The 17,857-nt window shown below is 34.6% G+C and overlaps 1 protein-coding gene and 1 long non-coding RNA gene across 3 annotated transcripts in view; one reads left to right on the forward strand and one right to left on the reverse strand.

Moving 5' to 3' along the window:
* LOC141390329 (uncharacterized) overlaps positions 1-17,857 on the forward strand; it is a 170,789-nt gene that overhangs the window by 43,777 nt on the left and 109,155 nt on the right. The window lies entirely within an intron of this gene.
* The window catches only part of LOC141390328 (esterase B1-like), a 64,987-nt gene that overhangs the window by 19,250 nt on the left and 27,880 nt on the right, over positions 1-17,857 (reverse strand). The window contains exon 1 of one of the 2 annotated variants that reach the window (XM_073963246.1): positions 89-355. The exons of the other annotated variant lie outside the window; for it this stretch is intronic. Within the exon in view, the coding sequence (XP_073819347.1) occupies positions 89-135 (47 nt within the window). The 5' untranslated portion in view covers positions 136-355. Of the gene's footprint in view, positions 1-88; positions 356-17,857 lie in introns of those variants that run through there. 2 annotated transcript variants of the gene reach the window in all.

A 17,857-nucleotide genomic window follows, 5' to 3' on the forward strand; every position in this document is an offset into this window, starting at 1 on the left:
GGGTTTGTTTATTTTTTTTTTTTATTTTTTTATTTAATTATTTTTTATTTTGACAACAAATCTAAAAATCTCCACCATGTCAATTTACTTTCCGAGAAATTTTAATTTTTCTATTATTCCAAGATTTAATTCCATTTGTGGGGAGCAAGCAAAATCAAAAATTAAACAATCACGTCTAATAACCGCCAGACGACTGAAAATTTTAGAATTATACTAATTTCAATAACCGCTACTTTAGCAGTTGTCAGCTGTAAATGTTGCTGCCCTTGAAAGTGAATCTTTAAGTTAATTAAGTTCCGCTGAAAGCTTTTGGATAAATGTAGACAATATCTTCTTCGTTTTCATTTGTAAAATATTTATGTCTTTCTGATAATCGAATATTTATTGAAATTTTAGTTTTGGGCAAAACAAAAAACAATAGCATGTTCAACTCTTTTGAACTTATGACAGTGTGACGTAGTACCTGCTATTTTGAATAATGCTATAAACTGGTTATAAAGGTTGTAATGATTAGAGTTATACTCGTGTTATTCGTTAATGATATTCATTTTTTTGGCGTTAATGATTCAGAGTAGCTTGGAAGCAAAATTGAAATTTGTTAATGGGGAATAACTGTAAAATTTGGGCAAAACAAAGTGTGCAGTAACAAGAAAAATAGCACTTAGTTCAAGGACTACCTTCAGCCTGTGGAACTAGTTCAGTGTGTTAAAACGAAATATGATGAAATTGTCTTTGAAGTTCAGTTCCTTTTAATAAGTTTCTATATTTAAAGCGTATATCAGGAAAAATGTCTAAAATTGTCTTTTCCATTTCAAAAAAATCCAAAAAAAAAATTTGATACTACATCAATGATTTTTTGTACATAGATTAAGAAAAAAAATCTGCATTCCAAATCTGTTTTCGTTACTAATTTTGATCGTTGCGCGCAAAAGATATGACCGTTTTTATTATGATAATTAGAAAAAATTCTAAAAAATTGCGGCTTAATATAGTTAGTTGTTATATCCTATTATCGTTAACTGAATTCGTAACCGTTGCGATGATGCAAAAAATAATCGCAAAGTCTCAATGTATTCGCGAAAAATCAAATTTGTTAAATAATTTCACGTATTTACAAACATATTTTTGAAACAATAGAGCTAATACTTACGAAAAATATATAAAAAAAATTATAACAGCATCCAGACATTTTGAGGAATAAAATGTAACCTTAGTTGTGAAGGTTGGAGCTATAGTATTCATGTTATTTGCAAAAATACGAAGAAAATATTAGGAAAAAATTAAAATCATATTATTCTAATTTTATTTTTTTATGGTTTTATAGGAAAAGTTGGAAAAAAAAATGTTTGAGTTCTTCGGCATTTTCGTGAAAATTTCACGCATTAATAATGATATTCCGTTGTAACAAATTTTTCGCTTATAGTTTTCCTATTGGATAATATTATTAGAACCTTATATTAAAGCACAAGGAATTCCAATTGTGGCATAACGTTAAAATAATTTTATATTGAATATTATAACATTTGAGACGCATATAAACCGCGTAATTATGAAAATGACATGATGTGCATCCGATTTTCCAACACAGTGAATCAATCCCTCTTATTTGATGTATAGTTTGTCAAATTCTATTTGGCGGCCACGATGTAGCATCTGCTGCATATTAGGGTGCAAAATACAGTAAAATGGTCATAACTTGCGCGAAGTTCATTTACATTTTATGCGCATCCGATTTCAATAATCACCATTAAAAAATACATCATTCTATGCCGTTTCAATGCGATCCATCAAGAACCGTGGATGTAGCATTGCATTTAATTTTTAGAAAAAATCTATTATGTCTCTGGATTAGCGATAGTTTTGAAATATCTGTTTTCGCGCAGTATAAACACGCGTATCGATCTATTTATTTAAGTAGAACTGACACATCCAAAATGAGTTTTAATATGCGATATTTTCAAAATAATTTTTTGCAAATTTTCGAAATTTGAGGGGTATCATATCCGCCGATCTAGTGGGTGGATTTTTATGCGTCGTGGCTTGTTAGATTCAGAACGTAAAAAAACTAAATTTACGCGGGTTTCCACGGAAATCGAATGACGTTTGTAAATTTTAAACCAAAAAATAGGTTTTTGAGAAAAATTTACGCACAAAAATTTCGTGTTTGGGCACAGATTACTGTGATCCTGTGAGGGCTACACCCTCATGTTATACACTAAAAAATGCGAAATCGCGAGTACTACAATCAAATAATTAGCTTTTAGGGAAATCCAGCTGCGCGTCCCGATTAGAGCAAAAATTCAAAAAACCCCATTTTTCAGGATTCAAAATGTCAGCTTCCGTTTGAGGTAGATACAGTGGATATATTAAAAAATCATACATTAGAAACTTCAACTCTGAAGTGTACTCTTTAACTTCTCCTTTGAGCATTAAGCTCTACATTGTGTTGTAAAACCACTAATTGGAAAATAACATAATGAAACTCGTTTAATTCAACGATTTTTTCCGATTTTTTTACATTTGTACGACCACAGCTTCCGCTCAAATTATTATTTTAAGAAACCCCTCGGTGAATCGGGCTAAAACAGTTTATTTTACCGAAATGCGGTCAAAAGTTATGGTATAGTAAAACTGATCGCGAGTTACATTACCCCATACCTCGGTTTCAACTTAATTTTCTACAAAAAGCTTGATATGTCTTGTCGGTTAAAAATATGAACTCGTCACCAATCGCCACATTTAATATTGGCTATAACTGGTTTTTAGGAAAAAAAAACTTTCGCACCCTAGGTTCTTAGAGGTTCATCTGTTAACGAAAACTAAAAATCACTTTGGAAGGTATTCACAACTACATACATAAATATTTACAATTGCACATCCAATGTACATGTGTACACAACATACATACATACACAAGTGTCATATCACATGTAAAGTAAGTAAATAGCCCAGTTTTGTGGGGCAGTGGAGTATGGAGCAGTTATGTTTGTATTTAACATTCATTGCTGGCGAGGAGTTTGTTGCCATTTTGTGGTTTTTGCAAAGCTGCCGCCGCCAATGACCAAACCATTGTTCGAACAGAGAAAGTGTCTGCTGGGTGAGAGTGTAGATGTTTTTGTGTATGCCCAACCAGACAAAATCTAAAAAAGTTAAGGATACTGGTTTTGGTAATGGTAATAACAATCTAAAAACAAAACGTCAAGTGACTAAAACATGCACCAGAGAGGTAGGTAGGTGGGTACGTATGCAGATAGACAATGAGACGATTTGCTAATATTGTTGTTCAATTTTTCCCATTTAACTTCAAATTTGCATTTTGCTGCTGGGTGGTGGGATATTATCCATTTGTCTATGTAGTTGTATGTATGGGCTTGTTATTGCTGTTGTTAATGCGTTCATTGTTGCTGCTGCTTGCTGCCTGTAATGATGACCGACGGAACGGTCAAACGAACAACCAACCATGTGCAGCCATTTGTGTTAAACGTTAACCACCGAAGTTTTAGGCAATCATTGTAGAGTTTTGTTTTCACAAAACAAGCAATTGTGGCTTTGCATTTCGTATAATTTCAGTGCAATTAGATCTTATGTCAATTTAGTTATAGTCAATGCAAATCACACACACACACATAGACTGTTTTCTAGGCTATTATATGTCAATTGCCTTCAATGTATTTGTATTGTCGTAAATTGTTAGTTCATTTTAGGCAACACATAAGTATTTATTGGCAGTTTTATGGTTATTTTATAACAGGGGCTGGATTCTTGTTCTATGAAAATTTTAAATGAAAAATATTTCCTTTATAATTATTTTCATTTGACAGTTTTTTCCTTTATAAAAGTTTTCATTTCACATTTTAATAGAAACAGAATTGAGCCCTAGGACCATGATACAATAAGAAGGTAGCATTATCAGCCCAGCTGAAGCCCAGCTGATGGTAACATAATGTGTCAATTGCATTGAATTTATGTCAAATTTTGACATCTTATTTTACCAAAAACGGCAGTTGCTGCTACCTTCTTATTGTATCATGCCCAGGACTGACTACTTTTCATAAAAGTTTTTTTCTTTTTTGTTATAATATGGGAATTTTGAAAATTGCGATTTAAAATTTAAGCTATATTGCCTTCTAAATATCTAATATTTTATTATACCAACTCGATTTTAGTAATTGTGTCTATGTGCCCCAACCAATTAAAAATCGAGTTGCAATGCAGCAACACAACATTTTAACAATATTTTACAATTTAATTTGGTGCGTTGTCAATAAATTAAAAACGAATCGTATCTGTCTGCATTATGTCCAACATTTTGCTCCACTATTGTTATTATGAAATTGCATTGGAACTCGGAAACCCCAGCCAGACTATCATTGACACACCAAAATAGAGTTTCTCTCCCAAGTATTTACTCTGAACAAATAAATAATGCCGCAAAAAGAAGAAACTTGGTTTAATAAGTTTCGAGTGTCTTGGCAAATCGATTTTTCAATGAGCAAAAAATTATGTGGTAAACTTTACGAAATTCGAGACATAAAGGAGGAATAAAGGGGATTTAGGCGTTTATTTCGCAAATTGGAGTGATTGACTTTTTTAGTCGTAAGGGTAAAATTAATACAAACAAGTAAAAAAGTATCAGTGGATTTTGTCGGCAGAGATATACCTTCATCCTGCAAAATAATGAAATTAAGCAAACCCAGTATGAGTCAATTTACTGTAATGACTACTGCGAGAACTATCACTCATAAAGTTCTCCCAAACAGTTCTCAACCAACCTGTTTTTAAGCCTAATTTTTTTTAACATTTTTTGTGGGAGGTACCGAAAGAAGTGGATCTACATAATACGTCTTCGAGTTTGATATAAGTTTGCAAGAACATTTACTAGGTGCAAAGACTGGACCAAATCCAGGACTCCATTTAAAATCCATTTTAGTTTGTGGCGGAAGGGTCTTTACAGCTTTTGTAACATGACAGAATGACAAAATGTTGTTGTTGGGGGGGTTACCCCCAGTTTTTGTAACTAATATTTGTTCGTTCGTCTGTATTCGTAATATTTTAGCCATCTATAGCTCTGTCCCCAGATGACATACAGACCTAATTTTTCGTAGACGCGTTTCATATCTAGTAAAGAATTCCTCATATAAAAATCAGCACTCTACATTTGCGCTTAGGCGAGTAAATCGATCTACAAAATTTGACAATTCGTGTGAGAAGAAAAATAATTTTTATAAAAACTGGGGGTAAATTATAGATAGATATAAATTATATATAAATATATGTACATTTGAATAACACAAATTATCTTAAATAATAAATTAAGTAATACTACAGTTTAATTTCGAAATTTACAGTTTTCTTCCATTGATCTGTCAAAGAACCGTTATAAATTTTGGAGCAGAAATTAGAATTTGAGCGGAACTGGTTTTTCAGAACGATTAAGTGCCAAACATTTTCGAAGTATCCACAAAATCCTCAGATTTCATAAAATTATTTAAACAAAATTATTATGTTCGAATTTGTCAGTAGCCGTTGGGTAAAGTTTAAGTCAATTTGTTTTAAACACTTTCGCTTGCGACTCTTTTCGTTTAAATAGTATAAAAACTTCCTATTTTTTAAATATTGAAACTATTTTGTAAAAAATCGCGAGATTCTTTTTTTCAAAAATATTTTTGCCTGTGCACAGTGGATGACCAAAAATAAAACAAGTAAAAAAGCATTAAGTTCGGCCGGGCCGAACTTTTCATACCCTCCACCATAAAATATTCTGAACTAAAATGGAATAATTACTTTTCATTCCTGTTCCCAACTTTAAGTGGGTACGTTAAAATGTCAGATAATGTTTATGTACATTTATGCTTCATTCGGGAGGCCCTTTTTTATGGTGCCTATATCTAACTATGTATGTTGACAATTTTTGGTGGGCTAGAAATTGGGAGGTACTGTTATATAGAAGTTATAATAAAACATGGTCCTATGTTGACAGCTTTTGATGGGAGCCTTTAATGTCAAATAACTCCTAATTCGGTTAAAAAATTTAGCTAGAATCTTCAAAATATCGAAAATCGGTACATAACGTGGGAACTTCAAATGTCATTAACAGCTAGTTCGGAGGTATCTGGACTATACGAAAATATGAACTTAAATGAACCGTTATATGGGGGCTATACCAAAACGTGGACCTATGTCCACAAGTTTTGTCATATAAGTTTATTGACATTTAAGAACTTTAAATCGGTCTGAAAATGTAGCTAAAACTGTCAAAATACCGTAAATCGGGGGGTACCGTTATATGGGGGCTATACCGAAACGTGGACCTATGTCCACAACTTTTGTTATATAAGTTTATTGACATTTTAGAACCCTAAATGTCAAATTAAAGCTACATCGGTCTGAAAATGTAGCTAAAAACGTCAAAATACCGCAAATCGGAGGGTACCGTTATATGGGGGCTATACCAAAACGTGGACCTATGTCCACAACTTTTGTTATATAAGTCTATTGACACTTAAGAACCCTAAATGGTAAATTATAGCTACATCGATCTGAAAATGTAGCTAAAAACGTCAAAATACCGTAAATTGGGGGGTACCGTTATATGGGGGCTATACCAAAACGTGGACCTATGTCCACAACTTTTGTTATATAAGTTAATTGATGCTTAGGAACCCTAAATGTCAAGTTATAGCTAAATCGTTCTGAAAATGTAGCTAAAAACGTCAAAATACCGCGGGGGGGGTACCGTTATATGGGGGCTATACCAAAACGTGGACCTATGTCCACAAGTTTTGTTATATATGTTTATTGACACTTAAGAACTTTAAATGTCAAATTATAGCCAAATCGGTCTGAAAATGTAGCTGAAAACGTCAAAATACCGTAAATCGGGGGGTACCGTTATATGGGGGCTATACCAAAACGTGGACCGATATATCCCATCTTCGAACTTGATCTTCCGACGGCTAAAAAAATGGTATTCCCCATTTTTCAGCGAAATCGGTCAACAAATGCGACCTATATGTTGCGAACGGACGGACGGACGGACGGACATGCATAAATCGACTCAGAAAGTGATTCTATGTATATCCCTAGAAGGAACTATGGGTCTATCTCGCTTCCTTTTGTATGTTACATACAAATGCACTAACACATAATACCCCTTACCACATAGTGGTGTAGGGTATAAAAATGAATGTCAAAAATTTGGTAAAACATCAAAAGTCGGAACATTTGACTAATATTTTTGATTGTGAGTACAACCTATATTTTAAGTGCAAGTAAATATATTCAAAATATTGCAAAACTAATAGGTATAGCAAAATATTATAGTGGATTTTCAAGGAGGAGGTAATAGCTTAATTTTCATTAAAATAGTGTATTAGCGTTTGTGGAATTCTAGTTAGCTGCATATTTTCTTAGTGTATTTTGTAATACCAATTCGATCATATATTTAAATTTGAGCTAAGGTTTTAGTCATGATGCCCACCAGTGCCCAGCTCGGGAATAATTTTCCAAAGTAGGTCATAGGTTTAAGATTATTCAGTATTAAAATCAGCTGCCATCCAGTGCCAGACTATAAATGGTTGCTGACTAAAGCTGCCCAAGAATAAAGTTTCTATGGATATATTAGCGTATATCTCTGTTATCTGACCACGTACGATAACATAATTGGTATCAGTGGCAAGATGAAGAAATCTTCTTCCAAATTTGTCTTACGTTGACGGTACGTGTCTTCCAGGAAGATGTTATAAGATCTTTATTACAAATTTTACCAATTTTCAGACAAAAATTTTGATTTTTTTAATTCGCTTAATTGGTTGGATTTTATGTTGTTTTGGGGACTGGTTTTGTTTCCACAAGTCTATTTTTGCATCATAAGATAACACTGTACAACAAAATTTAACTTTTCTTAAAATTACAAGAAACCCTGCACAGATTATGAAAGAAGACCGAAAAAAAGAAGACACGTGTATCGGCGTTTTGAAAGTTTACGTCGGGAAGTAACCTAAATAGGCGTGAAAAGTTCCGCCCATTTCTACAGGTTTTGAAATATTCGACATCAGATTCCTTGGAATCCTTGCATTTTAGTTATAAAGTGTCTTTTGCTATATTACTGACAACAATGCGGGGTATCTGTTCATGAAAAAAATTAACCCTCATGCGAGTCACTAAACGTTTAAAAACTCCTTTAAAATGTGATCGTATCAGATCAAAATATTCTACAAAATTATTTGTCGTACAATTTAACTATAGGCCCCTGAATACACCAAAACTCTAAATCGTACCTAAACGCCAGGAATCTGCCAAAAGTAAAATCACGTTTTAGGGTTAATGTTGTACTTTATCTGAGTTCATTAAGTTTTGTCCCACAAAACGTCATTCCAGATAGAAGACGTCAAAGACAAAAATGTTCTCCATTAAATTTCAATATAAGTCGCCGAATAAATGAAATATGTATTTACAATTTATATCAAGAAAATATATACATCAAATTAGCCAAGAAAACACCCAAATATTTTTTGAATAAATTTGTTTTGTTCTTTTTTCGAGTTGACGCATGAAAGTAACATGAAATTTAGTTTTAGACGAAAGGTGTTAAAAGAAAAAATATTTTACACAAAATTTCACTGTAAGTACCAGACCAATCTAGATATCTAAATAAAATACTTTGTTAAGAAAATGACGTTACAAAATTAGATATTATAGGTAGAAATTATTTTTTAAACTCTTAGACTCTTAATTAAAATTTATTCCCTACTGAGTCAAAATCTCCTAAAATATTTCACTTTTTGGAGATTGTGTCAAAAGAAGAAATGTTTCAAATCAAATTTCATTATTAGTCTCTGAACAAAATAAATTTGTAGCTATAATATTTAACATCTCCAGAAGCTTTCGCTCTTTATATATGATTTAGGACCATATTCTACCGTTTTTATTCACATTTTCGTTATCTGTGGTCACAATATATATTTTATTGATGTTTTTCATAATAAATTCTTTTAGAAGATTATGTGTGCTCTATCCAAACTGTTTTTGAAATATCTATGGTGAATATATATGGTAAATTTCAAATTTCCTTTACAATTCCATCGAAAAAAAATTAAAAAATTTTTTTACAAGCACATTCACGATTTTTGGTACATGGGTTAAGAAAAAATCGTGGTTTCAAATCTGTTCGCGTTCACAAAATTGGATGCTGCGCCCAAAAGTTATGGGGGGTTTTATTCCCTTATAAAGAACAAATATTTAAAAATTCCCTTTGTGTTGTAATACCAAAATGTATATATAAATCGGTAACAACATTTAATATCTATCCGTAGACGCCTAAATATTTGCTAAATTTATTTTCATTTTCGCGGAAAATCAAAAAATGATGAAGGAATCTTGGAGTAAATTTTATTTATTCTAACTCAGAGTCCATAAAAATCTCTAAAAAAAATAAATTAAAAATACGTTCAGAATCTAGACAATGTCCAGAAAAATGTGAGACCAAAATTTTATAGATTAGGATTTTAAATTGCATATTGCAGCTACAACAAAAGACAAAAGTTTTTTGTTGGAACATTATTTCAAGAATACATTTTTTGGTTTAATACGAAAAATTTGAGAACATTTTTTGGGAATTATTCTACTATTTCGCTAAATTTCCAAACAAAACCTGAATTATTTTGCTAAAACCTCTTCAAGGAAAATAGTTTATCATCGTGAATGTATATTTGCTTAGTGTGATAAGCAATAGAATTAGGAAATAAAGAGTGATATTGATATTACAATCAAAGAAAAAACATAAAAGTTAAAAACCGTATAACGCGCGAAATATTTTAAATCAGTATAGGCGCATGTGCTTTTCGCATAGAGCGAGTGCTTCTCTGTCAATGTGTTTGCAAAATTCCATGTTTCATTCAGCGACCAAAGTGTGCCATCAGTTGCATCTTACTACACCAAAATGCTTCATGTGGGTAAAAATAACGCGATGTTCATATGATTATAAGGCGCATCCGATTTCAGTGACCCCCTTTTAAAAATACGTCAATAAGACAAATTTTATACATATTCGCCAAGAACCGCGGATGTGCTACCTGATTCTATTTTTGGTTAAATACGAATACTACTCCCGAAGCTCTGTAATTTATGACACACCTTTTTGACAAATTTTATAATCGCGTATAAAGGATTTCATTTATGTAAAAAATTTAAAGGGAAATCGCGGTTTAGTATGCGGATTAATCAAAATAAAATTTTGCTTATTTTCCTATTTTCAGGGTATCTATATCAGCGGTTTTAGTGGATGGATTCGATCGCAGTAGGGCTCATTAAATCCGGCGCGGAAAAAAAACTAAAATCAAGTGGGGTTCAAGGGTACCTGAGTCACAGTTGTAAATTTTGAAGCCAAAAAATAGGTTTTTAAAGAAAATTTACGCACCAAAAATTCTACTTTGGACTCCTATTACTAGGGAGCTGTACGGAGCTCACTCATGAGATATATATCAAACGACGTGGAATCACGAGTTCTACAATGCAAAAAATAAGTAGGGTCATTATCTGGTAACAGGGGGATGCACTGTATATATCGAGAAGTCATACATTAGAACCATGTTGCTCAAGGTGTATTCTTCAATTCTTTCTTTGAGCTCAGGTCTGAATTTTCCCTGGTTTGACCAGAAATCAAGAAAAAACACAAAAAAACATGCTAACTTCAACACATTTTTACCCATTTTTATACCCTACACCACTTACCACATGGTAAGGGGTATTATGTCTTTGTGCATTTGTATGTAACGTGCAAAAGGAAGCGAGATAGACATATAGTTCCTTTGAGGGATATACATAGAATCACTTTCTGAGTCGGTTTATGCATGTCCGTCCGTCTGTCTCTCCATGTATTTTTGTTCGCAGCCTAGAGGTCGCATTTTTAGTCCGATTCAGCTGAAAATTGGGGACAACAATTTTTTTAGCAATAGGAAGAACGCTATTGCTTTTGGTGAAAATCAGTTCAGATTTGGATATAGCTCTCATATATATTTTCGCCCGATTTGGCGTATTTGATGCACCAAACACGCTATATACGTCCAATTTTGATAACATTTTGCTTGTGTGACTGAATTCGGTCTACAAATAAGTGTGCCAAATTATATCGAAATCGGTTCAGATTTGGATATAGCTCCCATATATGTTTTCGGCCGATTTCACGTATCTTTTGTACCACATACGCTATATATGTCCGAATTCGATGAAATTTGGAATGTGTGACTGAATTTGGTCTAGAAATAACTGTGCCAACTTATATCGAAATCGGTTCTGATTTGGATATAGCTCCCATATATATTTTCGCCCGATTTCACGTATTTGCTGCATCAAACACGCTATATACGTCCGATTTTGATGAAATTTGGAGTGTTTGACTGAATTCGGTCTAGAAATAAGTGTCCCAAATAATATCGAAATGGGTTCAGATTTGGATATAGCTTCCGTATATATTTTCGGCCGATTTCACGTATTTTCTGTACCAAACACGCTATATAGTTCCGATTTCGATGAAATTAGGAATGTATGACTGAATTCGGTCTGGAAATAATTGTGCCAAATTATATCGAAATCTGTTAAGATCTGGATATAGCTCCGATTTATATTTTATCTATTCACAGTGGTGTAGGGTATCATATAGTCGGCCCTGCCCGACTTTGATCCTTTCCTAACTGGTTTTATATTACCATCAACACAGCTTCCACGTAATTTATTTATTATGGTCTATATTATGAGACTATGCGACTAAAACACTTCAATTAATATAAATATATTCAATTATATAAAATATATTGACAGTTCGCGACTTATTAAATGGTGAACCTCAACTTCAACGATTGTAAAACATTTTTGAATATTACCATATAGTAAAAATATTGATAACACAGATCGGACTTTGAAAAATTACGTATTTTATTACTATAAACTAAAATAACGTCATCAGGATAAGTCATAGGTTCCCGATATTGTATCTGAAAATGCGGGGAAAGTCTACGGCTATTGTCCAGTTATTATGTCTAACATACGATTCCTTACATCCATGATTTTGGCATGGTCCTTAATACTATAATGACCGCAACTACTCCTGCTCTGACAAAATTGACTAAATTAACCCTAGAAACTGACGTACATGTGTGTATCATGAATTATCATAACAAATTTAGTTATGATAGGGCTAGTTACTTCGATTTCAAGAGGTATTCAGACAAGTTTGTCAAAGCAGGAGTAGCTGCCGTCATTATAGTATTTAGGACCATGCCAAAATCATGGATGTTAGGACTCGTATGTCGGATATATTCACTGGACAATAGGCGTAGACTATACTCGCCGAATACCCGAACGACCAGTCCGTACTCTGAAACACCGAGTGGCCGCACATCTGCTATACGAACACCAATCATTGAGTGACCGAACAACCAATACGAACACCGAGTCAGGGAGTGCTCGAACTATCTCGGCCGACTGGCCGAATACCCACGGCACGAGTATTGGGTATCCATTCAACCAAACAACGAAGAATAGCATTCCCATTCATACTGAGCAAGAAATCATCGATCATCTTCAATTCGTCTACTACTCGATCATCATCAAATCGTTTACTACCCAGCAACAAATCACCGAGCTGTCCATTTTTAAATCGTCTACTACTAAACAGCGAATAATCCAGTTTCAAAGCATCTGCGTATCCGAGCACCAAGTCATTGAGTTCCCGCGCGTCAACAAATCGCCGACATCCGAACCAAACAACGAATCATTGAGCACCGATCACGCCATCAGCCACTTCTCTCGTACCACCAATACACAATCAGTGTTGCATACCCCCCAGCGTCAATTATCCAATCTACCTTTGGCTATTCAATCACATCTAATCGTATTTAAACATCAGTACATTATAAATTAGTTTTACATCAACAAATACCCGATGTAACCCCCAGGAAAGGGTGATTACTCATCGTTCCCTAAGGTTTAGTGGGTCCATATGGCGACCCTGGACACGACTGAACTTAGCCCAGCCAACGACAAAACCGCGTTACCGTGAGAAGTGTACCGATATGTCCCATCTTAAAACTTAACCTAAGTTTTCACAAAATATTACAAATGCAAAATTTTGTATCAAATCGGTTGATCCGTTCGAGAGTTATCGGGCACTTCCATATAACCAAAACAACTGTGTATATTTTTCGTCAAGTTTATTCTTTTAAATTTGACCAAGTGATAGTTTAAATTTACAAACTGAAATAAATGCCAAAATAATTGCGATTAAAAGTTAATATCGTAACGGTTCTTATAACTTGGTTCTTGCTAGGTAAAACACGAATTTTCCATCAAAACAAAACACAAGCTCCTTTTCAACAAATAAACAAATATTATAACAATAATAGGACACATACAAAAATATACACAAAAATAGGTGCATTACTTAAAAGGATACTGGGGGCATTTTCATCATCATCCAGCCATACGTTCCGTATTTTCCAAACTCAAGGAAACCATAGAGGAATTGCCTGGCTGGCTGTTGTGACTCTTGCAAATGTTTGCGTGCTTGGCTGTTCATGTGTTTGTGCTAGCGCGCTATTATAGCCAAAGGAATGCAATATAACACGGTCGATATGTTTCAAGCCTAGCTACTTTCTCGCCGGGTATGATGGTGCTTGTGGTTGTTACTTTTGCTTAAAGAGCCGTTTAGTTGTGAAATTGCGGTTTGATATTCTCTTATGGCGTTGGCCAAAGATGTTGACGACGTCAAGTGCAAAATGGCATAACTATAGTTTGTGGAAAAATTCAAATGTTTTAATGCTCAGTGAAAGACGTTTGTAATGCTCTTAAGAAGGATATCAGTTATATGTGGTTGGTTGGTTCATTTGTAATTAATATAAAATTGAGATTTAATCGCTTTATAGCATCACATGCCAAGATTCGCTTCCATTCCATAAGGCATTTTGTGTAGGTATTTTAGCCTGGTTGGTATGTGTCTATGTATGTGTGAAAATGAAATTTCTTAATGAAATTCCTTTTTTTGTCTAGGTTCTGCCGCTTTGTGGTAATATCCATTTAAAAAAATTTGCGCTCCATCCCATTGAGTTGAGTCAAGGACTCAACAGAAATTCTCCAGAGTTGGCAAATAAATTTTTTAAGTGGTTGTTTATGATAGAAATCCATGAACAGCCAAGACGGGACATTTTTTCGCTTAATATTTTATCAAGTTGTTGTGTTTGTTGTTACTCTTCTTGGACTGTCGGTCGGACTTTCCTCAGTAATGGCCACTTTTAACTTGTTGTTCCAACCAAAGTTGGGAAAACTTTGCACAAACAAACATTCATATCGTAACCACACGCAAAAGTCACACTCATTCACGCATCAGACCGTCATAGATAAGGAAGTAGGACCGAGTTTGTGTGTGTGAGGAGTATGTGTGTGAGCAAATGACTGTGAAAACCAAAAGTACCAATTATGACTCTTGGCTAGGGCGATGACAGCGGGTTTCGTTTTAAACTTCTTTAATATCTTTAACGCCATTTTAATGGTTTGCCAAAGATTGTTTTTTATTTATGTGGTTGTTGTTAAGTTTGACTTTAAAACTGTTTCTGTGGACATATAAGTTACAATGGAATGCTATTTTTTATTTGATTTAAAGACGTTCGTGGGAATTTACATACATATTAAAATTTTATTTAATTTAGATAAGATCTAATAGACCAACAGTTTGTTGGGTTTAACCGCCTCATAATTGTATGAACCAACTTCAAGAGTTGCGCGTCGATACTAGTAACTTGATCTCCCCTTTCCTTTAGCTTATTCACTTTCGACCTTTATAGCCTCAGCATTTATGCTAATATGCCTCAACGAAATAATGGTTTTAGACCCTAAGTATGTTTGGACGAAATCCGTTTCAGACAATTTGGAGTCGACATAACAACACAAAAATTCGGAAAAGTGCAGTTTAAGACCTTCTCTTGGATCATTCTGATTTTTTTTGGAGCAACTTGTATTCACTGCCCCCATTACGACAGTATAAGTTTTTTTAGGCGCAAGTCCATAAATGGCCCGAAAGCTGTAAAAACCCGCTAAGGAAACTCACGTTCTAAGATGGACCATATCGGACCACTCCTTTGGGTACCTCCCCATAACAGTTCAAAACTTTTCGCTACAATTGTGCGCACGATAAATTTCTAAGGCAGTAACCGATTTGGTACATACTTTGCACATCATGATATTTCAACGAGACATAGATCAGATTATAATATGGACTATATATGTCATCTCCTTCGGGTACCTCCCACACAAAATGTCTGAAAAGTGCAGTTTAAGACCTCCTCTCGAATCGTTTTGAGTTTTCTTGCAACAGGTTGCACTCAAGGCCTCTATTAGAAGGTCTAAGTTTTTTGAGTGGCAAGTCCGACCCGAAGGCGGTAAAAACCAGCAAGTGCGCACAACTCTTGAACCGAATACATACTTTGCATATCGTAATATTTCTTCGAATATTAGATAAAATTTGAAGATGGTGCTTCCACGTTCTTCCTTAAACGGTACGCGTAATATCCCATAAACGGAGCAACCGCTTTGGTCTAAACATTCGATCTCGATATATTCTGTCCAAACTTAGTTCATGTTCAAAAGTGGACCCTCTCGGTCCACTGCTTGGGGTACCATCCACACAAATATTCAACATTTTTGTTTAAGTGCGATTAAGGGTCTGCTCGAGGATCCGTTGGAATTTTTTGATGCCGTGACATAACTCCCAACGGACATACCTCCCAAATTTTTTGGGAGCTATGTCCGACCCCCCTTAGCGGACATAAGTCCCAATGGGAGTTATGTCCGTTTTTAACATTTAAGTGATTTTTATTTAAATACAATTTTTATTTCAAATGTATAAGAAAACAAGTGAGCCAAGGCTATAGTCGGGTCGGGGCCGACTACGTGATACCCTACACCACTACCCCTGTTCATAAGCTTTTGACTAATAAAATTCAAAATATTAAAATTGGGATAGCTTAGCGCCTTTGCTCTGAATGTCTTCATTAACACAGGTCAATTTTTTTGAAACGCATTTAAGTGCATCGACAGTACAACCCAAATAAAAAATGGAAAAGTGGGATGTATGCCAACCATCAATAGGCTTCTTTCTCTGTTAGACCCCCATCAACCCCCAAAATTTCGTGAGGATCCGATCAAAAATTCGTAGTGTGATTGCACAAAAATGGAAAAAGGGATGCATTACCGACTATTGCGATATCTCTCTTGTTTGACAATCTATGACAACCTACTTCACATCGTTGTAAAGGTGATATTTTCTACTTTCCTTGCCAGGTTTTGCTTTCGATATACCTCCTACAGAAGGGAGATATTAACTTTGAAATAAAACTTTGGTCTTTTTTCCAAATATTTTTTTTCAACCCTGAATAATATCCGACCATTATAAAAATCAAAAGGTTTTTTCCTCTGTGGGACCCCCAATAACATCCAAAATTTCGTGACGATCCAATTAAAATTGCGACCTGCAGCGTGATTTCCAAAAATGTGGAAAAATGGGATGTATTACCGACTATTGCGATATCTCCGTTATTTGGATACCTTCGCCAACCTGCTTTACATCATTGTAATGATGGGATTTTTTACTTTCATTGTCAGACTTTGCTTTTGGAAGGTCCCGAACCAAAGCTGTGATATTCGTCATTATTATTAAAATCGCAAGAATGAAAAGTTGTGTTCTATTAGCGGCTATTGCGATATCTTCGTTGTTTGATTACCTACGAGAACCTACTTTACATCATTAGAAAGGCGATATTTTCTACTTTCATGGTCAGGTTCTGCTTTTGGTATACCCCATATTGAAGCTGAGATATTCGCTTAGGAAAAAAAGTTGTCTTTTTCTCCAAATAAGTTGTTTGCCCATTACGACCCCTAAATATTATCCGACCATCACCAAAATCAATAGGCTTCTTCATCTGTGTGAACCCCATTAACCCTCATCCGATCCGATCCGATCCGTGACGATCCGATCAAAATTGCGACCTGTAGCGTGATTTCCAAAAAAGTGGAAAAATGGGATGTATTACCGACTATTGCGAAATCTCCGTTATTTGGTCACCAACGCCGACCTAGTTTACATCATTGTAAAGATGGGATCTTCTACCTTCATACCCAGGCTTTGCTTTTGGAAAGTCCACAACCAAAGCTGTGATAATCGTCATTATAATTAAAATCGCAAAAATGAAATTTTGGGTTTTATTTGCGACTATTGTGATATCTTCGTTGTTTGATCACCTACGAGAACCTACTTTACATCATTAGAAAGGTGATATTTTCTACTTTTATTGTCAGGTTTTGGTATACCCCGTATAGAAGCTGAGATATTCGCTTTGGAAAAAACGTTGTCTTTTTATCCACATAAGTTTTTTGCCCATTCCGACCCCTAAATATTATCCGAACATCACCAAAATCAATAGGCTTCTTCCCCTCCGGGACCCCCATCAACATCCAAAATTTCGTGACGATCCGATCAAAATTGCGACCTGTAGCGTGATTACAAAGTTTAGATGGACAGACGGACAGACGGACGGACTGACGGACGGACACACATAGCCGTTAGCTCGTCGAGACATTCATTTTGGTATATATAAGTATGGGTCTACGACCATTATTTCGATGCGCTACAAACTTTTCGGCCAAAACCAACTTATAATACCCTCCCCACATAGTGGTGTAGGGTAAAAAAATTAAAAATTAACTTTAAGTTCATATGCATTTTTCATTTCATAAAATAATTTATAATTGATTTAAAATTTTTAAGAAAATTAAGTACAAAATAAGTAGTAGCCATCTCAAATCGAACTAT

The sequence above is a fragment of the Musca autumnalis genome, unplaced genomic scaffold (genome assembly GCF_047663935.1).
Source record: "Musca autumnalis isolate F117 unplaced genomic scaffold, ASM4766393v1 scaffold_1, whole genome shotgun sequence".
NCBI lineage: Eukaryota > Metazoa > Arthropoda > Insecta > Diptera > Muscidae > Musca > Musca autumnalis.